This window comes from Octopus sinensis, linkage group LG1, assembly GCF_006345805.1.
Source record: "Octopus sinensis linkage group LG1, ASM634580v1, whole genome shotgun sequence".
Taxonomy (NCBI): domain Eukaryota; kingdom Metazoa; phylum Mollusca; class Cephalopoda; order Octopoda; family Octopodidae; genus Octopus; species Octopus sinensis.
In genome coordinates, this window is record NC_042997.1 from 191,807,659 (window position 1) to 191,821,743 (window position 14,085).

General features: G+C 32.5%; 1 protein-coding gene and 1 long non-coding RNA gene across 2 annotated transcripts in view; both read right to left on the reverse strand.

The window, feature by feature from the left end:
* Nucleotides 1–1,017: 1,017 nt before the first annotated feature.
* LOC118765614 lies at nucleotides 1,018–8,225 on the reverse strand. Its single transcript, XR_005001476.1, has 3 exons — nucleotides 7,478–8,225; nucleotides 6,092–7,252; nucleotides 1,018–1,854 (listed from the first exon to the last, which is right to left on the reverse strand). It is a non-coding gene; the product is annotated as an uncharacterized LOC118765614 (long non-coding RNA).
* Nucleotides 8,226–12,461: 4,236 nt separating this feature from the next.
* LOC115218610 (solute carrier family 46 member 3-like) overlaps nucleotides 12,462–14,085 on the reverse strand; it is a 62,006-nt gene continuing 60,382 nt past the window's right edge. The window contains exon 4 of the mRNA XM_029788514.2: nucleotides 12,462–13,469. Coding sequence (XP_029644374.1) covers nucleotides 13,298–13,469 — 172 coding nt within the window. The 3' untranslated portion in view covers nucleotides 12,462–13,297. The remainder of the gene's footprint in view (nucleotides 13,470–14,085) is intronic.

Consider the following 14,085-nt stretch of genomic DNA (forward strand, 5'->3'; position numbering starts at 1 on the left):
CTGAACTGTAACTAATCTGCACATCCTCTGATAATTCATGGATGGTGATTTGACGATTTCTGCTCACAGCTGCATGCACATCTGTGATGTTTTTCTCAGTTCTGCTGGTTGCGGGTCTCCCAGAACGTTTGTCAATATTGACTTTTTTCAGTTATCTTGGAAATGTCTGAACCATTTGTACACTTGTGTGCAGCTCATACATTCCTTTCCATACACTTTCTGCAACTTTGCGTAGGCCTCTACACACATTCCTTCCAAGGGCTGCTGTAAACAGTAGAAGTGAGCAAGAAAGTTAAAACTTAGTGTGCATGCACAACAGCATTTAAGGTCAATCTTTGCCAAGTGGCTTTACTCTGCATGCTTTAGCTTCGTTACAATGGCAACAGTCCGGATACTTATTGATAAAACCTCGTATCATCATCATCATCATCGTTTAGCATCCACTTTCCATGCTAGCATAGGTTGGACGGTTCAACTGGGGTCTGGGAAGCCAGAAGGCTGCACCAGGCCCAGTCTGATTTGGCAATGTTTCTATGGCTGGATGGCAATGTTTCTACGTATATATATATATATTTTCTCTCTAGTTTCAGCTCAGAGCTGCGGCCATGCTGATGCACCGCTGTTCTGCTACACTGTTATTACAAAGAGCCTCCTCTAATGTGTGGCACTTGGTGAAGAATGGAGTTTAATATAGCTACCCTCATTTGCACCTCTTGCCGTGAGGTAGGTTCATCTGGGACTCTCGACAGGAAGAGGTCCAGCTTTGATTTAAAAACCCTACATCTACTTTGTGCAATATATATATATATATATATACACACACACACACACATAAATATACACACACGCACACATACATGCACATCCATATGTGAAGGGCTTCTTTCAGATTCTGTCAATCAAATCCAACCACAATGTTATAAACAAGTTTTCATATTTTTTGGACTAATAATTAAAAAAACAATTTAAGTTAATAAAGAACACGGAACACATTATAAAATGACAAACATTAATAGATTTGATTCATGGAACTTTTATTTCAGTTAGAATTTGAAATCAATAGATTTTTTTTTTTATTCCATAAACAAAATAAATGTGTCAGGAAAGTAAATATATAAATATCAATAAAGCAAGATAAACATAACAACAGGAGCTGGTGTAAGATAAAATATCACAATCTATCGAACAACAATAATTGATAACAAAGATCTTCAAAATAACGGCTGATTTGAGAAACTTTCATAGCAGATCTTTGGTTTATATTTCAATATGTAGTGGGAGAAGTGAACTGTTCAGCTGGATTCTCTATCTGCACAGCTTCATGAAGTTCACAGGTGGTGAAGTGTGGCAAACTTGTAGTTTAATTGGATAGTAGAAACATAGGTATAGAAAGGGTGAAAAAAAACAAGAAAATCATGACAAAACGGGTACAGGATGTATCATCAAATGCAATCATCAAAGCTGATGAGTTAAATCAGTTGCTACTGCGAGTTTCTCATTATGTGCGTTCCTGCTGGGCAATAAAAAGATGAGTCAAGTTTTTGTCATCTAAAGAAACTGAGTAGAAACAGAGAGAATCATCTTCCTGGAACAAATAAATAAACTCTACTACATGCATTAAGTAGTCTTCCACCCATTTCTACACATGCACAGTAATACATACAAACCTTGGCAAATTAACTTACAAGCACCGCTGCATATCTTTGGCTAAACAGATTACTCTGAATAAATGTTTTCTAGGTAATTCTAGGTAATTCTAGTCACTTCATCATATATGTTTGTATACTATGTACTTTCATGCACACACTTAAGTCTATACATTCATATATATATATATATATATATATATACATACTGTTGTGTCTGGGGAGAGTCATTTTCTTTTTGCGCCTTATTATGTAACACACTCACCAGTAAAATTTCCACTTTTTTTCTTATTTTTTAAGAGAGTCAAAACTATTAAAAAGGTTGCAAGATGCAACGAAAATTTTAGGACAATAATAATAAGAAAAAAAGTAGAAATTTTACCAGTGAGTGTGTTACATAATAAGGCACAAAAAGAAAATGACTCTCCCTAGACACAACAGAATATGCTTCAATACACGAACTCATATAAAGAATCTTGCAAACCAAATCCAAAAACGAAATATATATATATATTGTATAATGTAACTATGTCCAATTTGATTCATATAAGACAATTATGCACAAATTATGCACTTCAACTCACACATTTTGTATTAAACATATTTAACACAAATAATTTAATAATATTAATAATAATAACAATAAAAAAATTGCAATTTCGTTTTAAAAACCATGTCCACTGAATTTTGTAAATATGGAATGTCGCACATAATAAATTCTACATATTTTTTTCGTACAAAGATTGATAAAATATCTTGAAGTTATACTAGTGTGTGTCAACAACCTGCTTACTGGTGCAGGTCACCAAGGAGAAAAAAAGTCTTACATACACAGAAAAGTTAGTGAAGTTAGTAAAAGCAAAGAGAAAATATTTTAAAATATATACTAACAAAGTGCATGACAATATAAAAATAAATAAAATTTCAACACATGTACAAGACACAAGGCTATGATGTACACAGACAAATGACGGTATGTCAAAACAAAGACATGTTATGACATGGTTAAGAGGATTAGCATGAGTGTAGATGTCCATTAGCAATCTGACGGATACTCAGTTAGTTTTGACAATGTCCATTCAGGTGTTTGATCAACTAAACTGCTTGATTGTTAAATTAACATGTGGCTGAGTATTCCACAGACATGTGAACCCTTACTGTAACTGTCAGGCTATGCATACATGACAGAATATGTGACAAGCTGGACCTTTGAATTACAAGTACAAATAATTCAACGGGCTTCCACACAGTTTCCATTCACCTAATTTGATGTACAAGGTTTAGGTTGATTTGGAACTGAGCTAAAGGACATTTGCTGAAGATGCTACACAACAGGGTTGAACTCAGTATCTTGTGGTTGTGAAACAAACTTCTTAACCACTTGGACAACTCGCATGTACACCAGCAATCTAGTAAATATCAACAAGACAAAAATTTAATAAATATATAAATAAATAAATTGAAGGAACTAGAAAAGGTAAACAAAACAATGGAGCAAAGAGAATAAATATAAAAAAAAAACAATTATTGGTTAATAATTGTAGACTGAATTTTCAAAAATGCTTTACAAAATCTGTTTTTACAATTGTATGTATATATACATATAGAACATACATACACAAACACATACATACATGTATACACACACACACATGCATATATAAGTACAAACATATACATGTGTGTATATGTATGTATATATATATATATATATATATATATATACACACATATTCACACACACACACACTTATATATGCATATGCATACACATGTATGTATGAATGTGTGTGTGTGTACGTATGTATATATATATATATATATTATATATATATATATATATATATATATACACACACATACACACATATATGCATATGCATACACATGTATGTATGAATGTGTGTGTGTGTGCGTATATATATATATATATATATATATATATATATATATATCTGCCAGCCTCGTCTGGCACCTGTGTCGGTGGCACATAAAAACACCATCCGAGCGTGGCCGTTCGCCAGCCTCGTCTGGCACCTGTGTCGGTGGCACATAAAATCACCCACTACACTCTCGGAGTGGTTGGCGTTAGGAAGGGCATCCAGCTGTAGAAACACTGCCAGATCTGACTGGCCTGGTGCAGCCTTCGGGCTCCCCAGACCCCAGTTGAACCGTCCAACCCATGCTAGCATGGAAAACGGACGCTAAATGATGATGATGATGATGATGATGATATAACAGCATGTGTGTGCGTGTGTACACACATACTCACAATTTAAAAAATTCAGATTTGAAATTCTTTATTGTTCACAATATAGAAATATAGAAACAGCATTTAGTGCTCAGCAAATTATTTTTCCATTTTTCTCTTCAGTGAATTTGTAGCATAAATATTAAAAAAAAACTTTAAAAAAACACCAAAAACAAAAAACACACACACACACTTATATATGCATATGCATACACATGTATGTATGAATGTGTGTGTGTGTACGTATGTATATATATATATATATATATATATATATTATATATATATATATAACAGCATGTGTGTGCGTGTGTACACACATACTCACAATTTAAAAAATTCAGATTTGAAATTCTTTATTGTTCACAATATAGAAATATAGAAACAGCATTTAGTGCTCAGCAAATTATTTTTCCATTTTTCTCTTCAGTGAATTTGTAGCATAAATATTAAAAAAAAACTTTAAAAAAACACCAAAAACAAAAAACACACACACACTTAAAAAAACCTAACAAAACAAATGAAAACAAACAATGAAAAAAAATTGTTGAACAATCAACTGCAAATTGCAATTATTGGGATTGTTTCATATGCATTTCTCCAATAGTTTTAAAAAGAGTTATTCTTGAGGAGAAACATGATAATGGACTGAAAGCCTGTTTTAAATTATATACAATGGTAATTTACAGTAATGGCTTTGATTTTTTATCTCTTTTTTTTTTTTATATCTACTGCAGCTACTAGAAAATATCACAGTATGCTGCAGTCTATCTCACTTTTCAAGATATTAAATAACCCTAAAGATACATTCACCTGACATCCATGGATGGAAAGTCAGTTCAGTTTAAAAAAAAAACATAGTAGTTTTGTTCATGGAAGGACTTGAATTCAGTGTCGCAAGCTAATAATACTGATTACAGAACTGAACAGCATCTCGGTTAAAGTCATAGATTAGTTATAGATAAATGGAATGGGATATTGAGGGTTTATGTGTCTTGGTAATTTCCCCCAGCACAGCAACATCGATGGGATACAAACGGGTGAATATTCAACCAGTGGACTGACATGTCAACTTAAGCCAGCTGTCAAATCTCATTGGCTATCTTAAAGCAATCAAATTCATGGGTGTAACTGGTTGTTGGATATCACTCCAAAATAAAAGAACTACTTACCATATTTTAACATGTATAAGGAACCCTCTAATTTTTGGGGCTTAAAATTTGGAAAAAAAGTTTTGTAAGGGATTATCATACTATCCATGTATAAGAAACGCCCATATTTTTTTAACATAATTTTTGACAAAAAAAGGGTTCCTTATACATGTTAAAATATGGTATGTCTCAAACTAATACCAGGAATATCACCAAACTTTATAAGAAACTCCCATATTTTTTTAACATAATTTTTGACAAAAAAGGGTTCCTTATACATGTTAAAATATGGTATGTCTCAAACTAACATCAGGAATATCACCAAACTTTATAAGAAACTCCCATATTTTTTTAACATAATTTTTGACAAAAAAAGGGTTCCTTATACATGTTAAAATATGGTATGTCTCAAACTAACACCAGTAATATCACCAAACTTTTTTTTCTTTTTTTTTTTTTCACCCAATCTTCAAAACTGAAAATTTAAATTGTGTCAGTAATTTAACCACAGAAATGAAATATGAGTACTGCATTCTTTAAGTTAATGAATGCGGTACTCAAAGTCAAGATAACTCTCATAAATTTCTTCATTGAAACTACATATGCCAGTATTGTATAATGGTAACTACACCAAACTGTCATCTGTATAATTAACTATATATACACAGGATTTAAATTTGAACTACTATTAGTTTTATGCCTCTGAAAATACGCTAGTCAGACAAGCTTGTTCATTGTATTTCCAGAAGCATAACATTAACAATAGCTCAAATTTTAATCCTTTATTTATTAGATATTTATCTTTCACTGGATGGAGTATTTTTTTGTTGACCCCTACCAACAATGGCTTGAGAGAACATCACATACATATTAATACAAGAGTTGTAAAGTATGTAGAAATACATTTTACATAGTGCACACATTATCTAATATAGAACTCAATATATGGCAGAGGGGATAGATATATATTTATATAATAAGTTTTGCTTATGCCTATTCATAACAGCCAAGAGTGGAACTTTTGATATAACACACACACACACTATATATATCCTCATCATTTAACACCTGTTGTCCATGCTAGCATGGATTTTTCATATATATGTATATACACACACACACACACATATACTGATGTTTGTGTGCATCAGACCTTTTATATCACAGCAAGCTGTTTGAGACTAAACCAGCTTAGGTCTAGAAAAGATTAAGGATACCAAGGGCACAATTTCAGCCTTAACAGAGCAATGAAAGACAGTAAAAAAGCCTGAGTTTTGCAACTAAATTTAATAAAATTTCCCTGGCCTATTGCTAAAGAATCTTCCAGCCACCATAAAATCCAGTTTGCACAACTCTGATTCCAGAACTCAATAAGGTAATGGTGTTTTGCCATATGTCAGTGCCTGCCAACTACATGTGGTTAATATATGAGAGTTGTATGTGGGTGGTTTTATATATAACCTACTTCATAGGAGGAAAGATGTAAAATTAAAAAAAAATTATCTTGTTTATTATTCTTTAATAGTTACATCATTAATAAGAATACTTTTGAAAACTTGTTTGGTATTTTCATCATATATAGAAGAAAACAGGTATGCTTAATTTCTTTTCTTTTTTTTTTTCTAAATCACTCAACTATTTGGTTTCGAATGTATTAAATAATCATGTTAAAAAGTAATCTTGTAATTTTAATATGAATTTCCTTTAGAAGTATTTCTCATGTAATTTGGGAGTATAGCAGCTTATATACATACATGACTTTAAAATGTTTTAGTAAGGGGTTGATATTACCATGAACCAGGAGTAATATGTCAGCATGTTTGGAAAAACTCAAATTCTTTGGGATGTCATGATGTCTCGTGGATAGTACTGACTTTGAAAAGGTAATGTAATAGAAAAACTAGAAAGGGGAAGGTAATCTAATTCAAATACTCTTCTGAATAGGAGAACAATATATGGTAGACATGACCCTTGTTTTGTAGGACATTGACGTGAATAAGAATATAATATGCAACTGGTTGGTAGAACACACAAAAGATAGTATAGCTGAAGAAAGAATGGTTGAATCATTAGCGATATTGGATAAAATTTCCATTAATTAATGTACAGGAAGGATAATAAATAAAGTTGGTTCATAAATAATAACTAGCATGTAGATGATGAAATAGTTTTGAATGTAATGACGGAAAACCAGTTTCTTAACCCTTTTGATACCAACCCGGCCAAAACCGCCTCTGGCTCTGTAGTACAAATGTCTTACTTTCATAAGTATTGAATTAAAATCTTCCACCAAACCTTAGTCACAATTTATGTTCCCAACACTAGCTTAATGATAACTAAGTTCTTTTACTAAATTCTTTGTTATATCTAAAGTAATTGAAAGAAACACAGAGCATCTCAAAATAAATACAATAACGAAAGGGTTAAACAAAATTTTAGCGAATATAGTCTTAACCAGTGCAAAATTAACTGAAAGAGAACAATGATATATCCATATAAAGATAAAAAGTAGAGATAAGTGAGATAACATACTTTTCTGTCAGCATATTTGAATCTCTGAATAGAACAATCATACAGACACACATTCTAGTTGGAAGACATTTTAAAGTGAAGATTGAAATAAAGGTAAATAAAACATCTTAGAACCATAAAAAATTTTGACACCATTCCACATTCCTATCTTCTTTACTTTAGTTTGATGAAGATCAGAACCATGTTCATTACAACAAGATTCATTTACTACTGTTCATTACAAATAACAATGGAATCTTTCTGACTTAAAGAATATTTAAAATCCTTTTCTTTCCTCTCCATAATTGATGATATTAGAAAAGACTCTGGAATTTTAAAGAACTTACTTTCTGAACTAACTTTTGGCTCAAAATAAATAGCATGAAATTTATCATCATTATCAAGAAATTGGTCTGGAATTATTACAATCTGCAATAACATTAATTTAATGGATTTTTGTTGTTAAAGCTGTTTTACAGTCATTATAGTTCCATACTAGCATTGGAGAGTGGGGTATGATTTTCACAAATCTGAACATTTTTGCACAATGAATGCAAATGAATGCATAATGAATTACAAGTGAATGCTCCTTCTCTCACTAAACTGAGCCAATTGAGAAATGGGCTATGTGCTTTGCTCAGGGGGTAACTAACAACATTATATAAATCTAATTAAAGCCAAGTATACGTCAGTACATCATCATTATCAAGAAATTGGTCTGGAATTATTACAATCTGCAATAACATTAATTTAATGGATTTTTGTTGTTAAAGCTGTTTTACAGTCATTATAGTTCCATACTAGCATTGGAGAGTGGGGTATGATTTTCACAAATCTGAACATTTTTGCACAATGAATGCAAATGAATGCATAATGAATTACAAATGAATGCTCCTTCTCTCACTAAACTGAGCCAATTGAGAAATGGGCTATGTGCTTTGCTCAGGGGGTAACTAACAACATTATATAAATCTAATTAAAGCCAAGTATACGTCAGTACAAGTTACAATGATTGTCTCAATGGTTACACAGCTTCTGGTTTTATTTATCTGGGTATATATTTTAAGGAAACCAGCCAGATGTTATACAAAAGCTTTGGGGATTTCAGTGGTAGGGATTTATAAGATAAAATAAGACATTTGTGTGTTATTTGTTGTGGCAACACTGATCGCTGTTCTTAACCAATTCTTATATAAAGGTGATAATATTTGGGCAACAAATCATAAATGAATATTATGATAATGCTGCAAAAGAAACAGGGATAGCTTATAATAGCATTAATAATTATTAGATAAATATCTCTCCATCCCACCAAATTTGTGAATGTGCACTTATTTAAAAGAAAATATTTAAAATTATTTTTCATGGTTGAAAAATTCATACCAAAGTAATTTCAGGAGTAAATTACAACTTTATTACAATTTTATTATTATTTATTGTCTTTGCACAGCTTCTAACACTGGAGATGTACTACAGTACCAGCTGTTCACTACCAGTGAACTAAGGTAACACCCCCTTATTTCTCGAGCACCATTTGGAGTATTCGAGCAGTTCCAAGCAGTGCTGTTTTCTTCAAGTGCTCCACCCTTATTGTAGCCCCTATTTGTTCCATGTACTTCTCAAAATTTTTATTCACTGTTCCCAGGGCTCTGAAAATTATTGGTACTACTACCACCTTTTTCACCGACCACAACTGCTTAACCTCCCAAGCTAACCTATCATATCTATCGACTTTTCTTTCTTCCTTATTGCATACCTTGTTGTCAGCTGGGGATGTTATATCTATCACCCAGCATCGTTTGCTTTCTTTCTCAACACTATGTCTGGTTTCCTATTCTCTATCTCATGGTTGCACTGAATCATAAAATTCCATAGGATTTTTGCATTATCATTTTCGATGATGCCATCCGGTTTATGTTCATATCACTTTTTTTCTGTCAAGTCCATTATTATTATTATTATTATTATTATTATTATTGTGGTTGCTGTTGTTGTTGACAGTCATGTTTCTCAAAGGACTGTTAAGAAGATATTGACTTCCAAGATTACTTGATGAAAAAAAATCTCATGGAATGCTTGAACTTAATGGTAGTTGAAAGGGATAATGACAGCCTTCTTGATTTGATGCTAAACCAATAAGAAGTGCAAACAAATACTTTGTTGGCTTCAGAAGTGGGGTAGGAATACTGGGTGTCCTAGAAGTAATGAATCTCAAACAGAAAAATACCAAGCCCCCTACCCAAATATTGGTGAAATTTTTTTGATCCATCCCCACCCGTTCTTAATGAGAAGATAAAACAAAATTTACATTCATATAATTCTTATTTTTTCCCCCCATCGAATCAGATAAATTTTCAAAGTTTAAAACCCTCATAATTTTTATTCAATTAAAATTTTTTCATCCCCTTTTCTTTCAATACCTGTAGGCCCTACTTGCCCTGAAGCCCTGTCACACCTATGTAAAACACTGCTCTAGAACATAGATGATTGTTGAAGACCACATCAACAGTCTGGTGACAGTTAAGGGTTCATTGGTACCAAGTTTACCAATCCTGGAATGCTAAGAGGTAAAGTTAAGTCAACTGCAGTGGAATCTGAACTCAGACCATAAAGATACCTAAGTAAATACCAAAGCTATTTTTTTCAAGGTGCTCCACTAATTCAGCCACTTGCAACCTTTTAGTGTGAATAATAATTGTTTCTAACATATGTGCAAGGTCTAAAATTTAAAGGAGGGAATTAGTTGATTATATTGACTCTGATACTTGACTGGAACTATATTTCATCAAACATGGAAGGATAAAAATAAAGCTGACCATGGCAGGATTTTGAACTCAAAACATAATGAACTAGAAACAACACTGCAAGACATTTCATCTGATGTGCTAATGATTCTACCAATCCACTGCCTTTGAGCGTGAAAAAATAACATAATGATAATAAACCTAAATAATATTGTTACCTTTTGTTAATAATAAATGGCTGAGAAGTAACTACAAACCAACTTATATCAAAGAAAGCAAAGGACTTCATACATAGACAAAGAAACAACTATTCAATATTATATGTAGACATGATGCACATACACACAGCTATTTTTAAACAATTTACAGTACAAGGTCATTGTCTGCTGATGGCTGGAGAACATTGCAGTGTGGCACCCTCTTGTTATCTTTTATTCATGTAGTACTAAACAGCTTGATGATAACTGGGTATTGTCTAGGTGTTTAAGATACATGGCTTTTAATAAATTAGAGTGCCAGCATCAGCATTGCTCCTTAGAAAGTTCTTGAAAACAGGATTGTACAAATATGTGTAAAACTGAATCATCATCATCATCATCTTTTCCTGCTATTTCCCACCTACGGAAGAATGCACACCAACATGTGATAGTTGTCTCAATAGAAACTATGTCAAGACCTGTCCATGCTATGATGTTATCGTTCCATTAAAGCTAACCATTTACTATATTTCATTTTAAAATCAAAAACATGCTGAATATTTAGGATACATACATTATATTCGTATGTATGAATGCGTGTATGCATGTATGTATGTGTGTATGTGCGCATGTATGTATGTCTGTGTGTGTGTATATATATATCATCATCATCATTTATCATCCATCTGCCATGCTGGCATGGGTTGGACAGTTTGACAGGAACTGGCAAACCAGTGAACTGCTCTATTGTCTGCTTTGGCATGGATTCTATGGCTAGATGCCCTTGCTAATGCCAACACTTTGATGGTACAGAACTATGCCAGGTAATGGGAGGTATCTTTTTTGTCTTTATTTATTTATATAAATACAAAAAGTAGACATGGAGACAATTTCCTTAGTGTTCTACCATTTCCTTAGGAAAATTCTGTTTTCTTTTTATACCTGTTTATAGAGAAAACATACCTCCATATTCTAACTTATTTCTCTATCATGAATATATTTTGTGGTATACTTCCAAGAACTTTTATTCCTATATACCACCATCATTTAGTGCCCATTTTTCATGCCAGCATGAGCTGGACAGTTTGAGCTGGCAAGCCAGAGTATTGTACCAAACTCCAATATCTACTTTGGCATGGTTTCTACCTGGATACCCTTCTAATTTCTTTTTTTTTTGGGGGGGGGGTTGTATATATATATATATATGTGTGTGTGTGTTTGTACTGGTGGGGACGCTTGTGTTTATAAATGGAAATAAAATATTCAATATATGAAGTGGAGTTTATATATTTTACCAGAAGCTGAAGTTTCTCGAATCATTATACAGTTTCACATTAACAAATATTCAAACAATTCAATCATTTTGAATAGTTGGTAACATGAAAGTCAGAGGTAACAGTTCAAGATGTTTCAGTTTCCACAATATATCCTCCTCATCCTCATCATTATTTAACATCCATGTTCCATGTTAACATGGGTGGGATGGTACCACAAGAGTCGGCCAAGCCAAAGCCCTCACCAGACTTCTGTGATTTTTTTTGGTAGGATTTGCAGAAATTACAGTGATTCAATGGCCAAAAGTTTCATACACTGATGAGTGTCAATGCATGAAACTCTTGGCCTTGAGCCACTCTGTAACTTCAGTTGATTAATATTATATATATATATATGTATATATATATATATATATATATATATATATATTATATATATATATTATATATATATATTACTGGTATCCTTATATATTACTATATTTTATATCTTATATGTAAAGTATAATATGTGATATGTATGTATGTATATTATTGTAATTATCAGTTTAGTAAATAAATAAATAAGTTAACATAATATAATGTCTAAAAGTTGAGGAACCACCTATTGATCCTCTCCATTTTCTTATATATATATATATATAATATATATATATATATATATATATATATATTTTGAGTTCTAGTTTCCTGTTAGTATCACTTACAAATATATGTGTGCAAGAATGTACATATGTACAATATTTATATAAAGTAAGTAGTAAAACAAATTTAGAAAACCTTAAATATAAATAAAACTAAAAGTGAAGGAAATTATCATAAAACATGCAATCATTATTTGGTAAGTAACTCCTCCTTTCGAACTCAACATCAATTGATGCTATATTTTGTAGGCATAGTAAATTCAATAGTAACACTATGTAGTGATATTAGTAGCTATGTGTACACACATATATTTATGTGTGTATGCATACACATAGCTATTTGGATGGTAGTTCATTAAGAATATACTTTTTCTTATGTAATTTCTGTATAACGTAATCTTGGCATGTGTTTCTCAGATGAGTGAGCTGTGTTACCATTATTGTTGCTGCTGGGGGCCTTTTAATTTTTTTTCAGTAGTCTCTCTTAAATGTGACAAACAGATCTCTGCAGGTGGGTAAGAGGTAAGATGGTTGCTGTGGGTACCCTACTGAGCATATGGTACAACAGAGTTAAACAATCAAACAAAAGTCTGCTGACATTTCTTTCTGTGAGCAGCCTGTCTCTATTGGGGGACACACAGGTCTAAAATTTCACACTTCAAATGTGTGGCCCCACTTCTAGGGAGTCAATTGGGGGAGGGTGATTTTTGGTAGCTAGATTGAGCAAGGTGATTAAAAGGTAAAGTAAATAAAGAAAGTGTAGGCTCATACACAAAAATAAACATTACAAAAATTTGGAATTTCTCAAATTGAATAAAACAATATAAATAAAGTACTTCTGCAGAATATAAAGAAAACAAATTTGAAGATTGTCGTTGACTAAGAGACTGAAATTGTACTGATTGGAGCATTGTTTTGTGAAGAAGCAAGAGAAGCTAAGTCATCAAAGTTCGAACTACTGGCGACACTGGGAGATGCTGCAAGTTCTGTACCTCGGTCTTCCATAGCTTGGTAATCAACACTGATCTTAGAATCCAGGTATTTGATTCCACTGAAAAATATAGAGAAATACAAGAAAGAAAAGACTTTAGAAATAAATAGCTACCTGTAGCTGTACCCAGCCTTGCTGGGGGTCTATTAGTACATAAAATGTATACAATTTTATGAGTTCATTATACTTTGGATAAACTGATTTTTAAAAAAATGCTACCAATCATCAGTTCATCTAGGAGAGCTAATACATTTAGAATTTTTAACATTCCTGTTATCTAGAATAAGATCCAAGTTGAGTGATAATGAATGAAAAACAAATACAGAACTGGAAATAAAATTTTACTCTTAAAATTTTTTTCTGCAGAAAACATGCTTTCCCCCTCCCCATCCTGAATTTTTTTTTTTTTCTCTTTTACTTGTTTCAGTCATTTGACTGCGGCCATGCTGGAGCACCGCGTTTAGTTGAGCAAATCGACCCCGGGACTTATTCTTTGTAAGCCTAGTACTTATTCTATCGGTCTCTTTTGTCGAACCGCTAAGTGACGGGGACGTAAACACACCAGCATCGGTTGTCAAGCAATGCTAGGGGGACAAACACAGACACACAAACACACACATACATATATATATATACATATATACAACAGGCTTCTTTCAGTTTCCATCTACCAAAT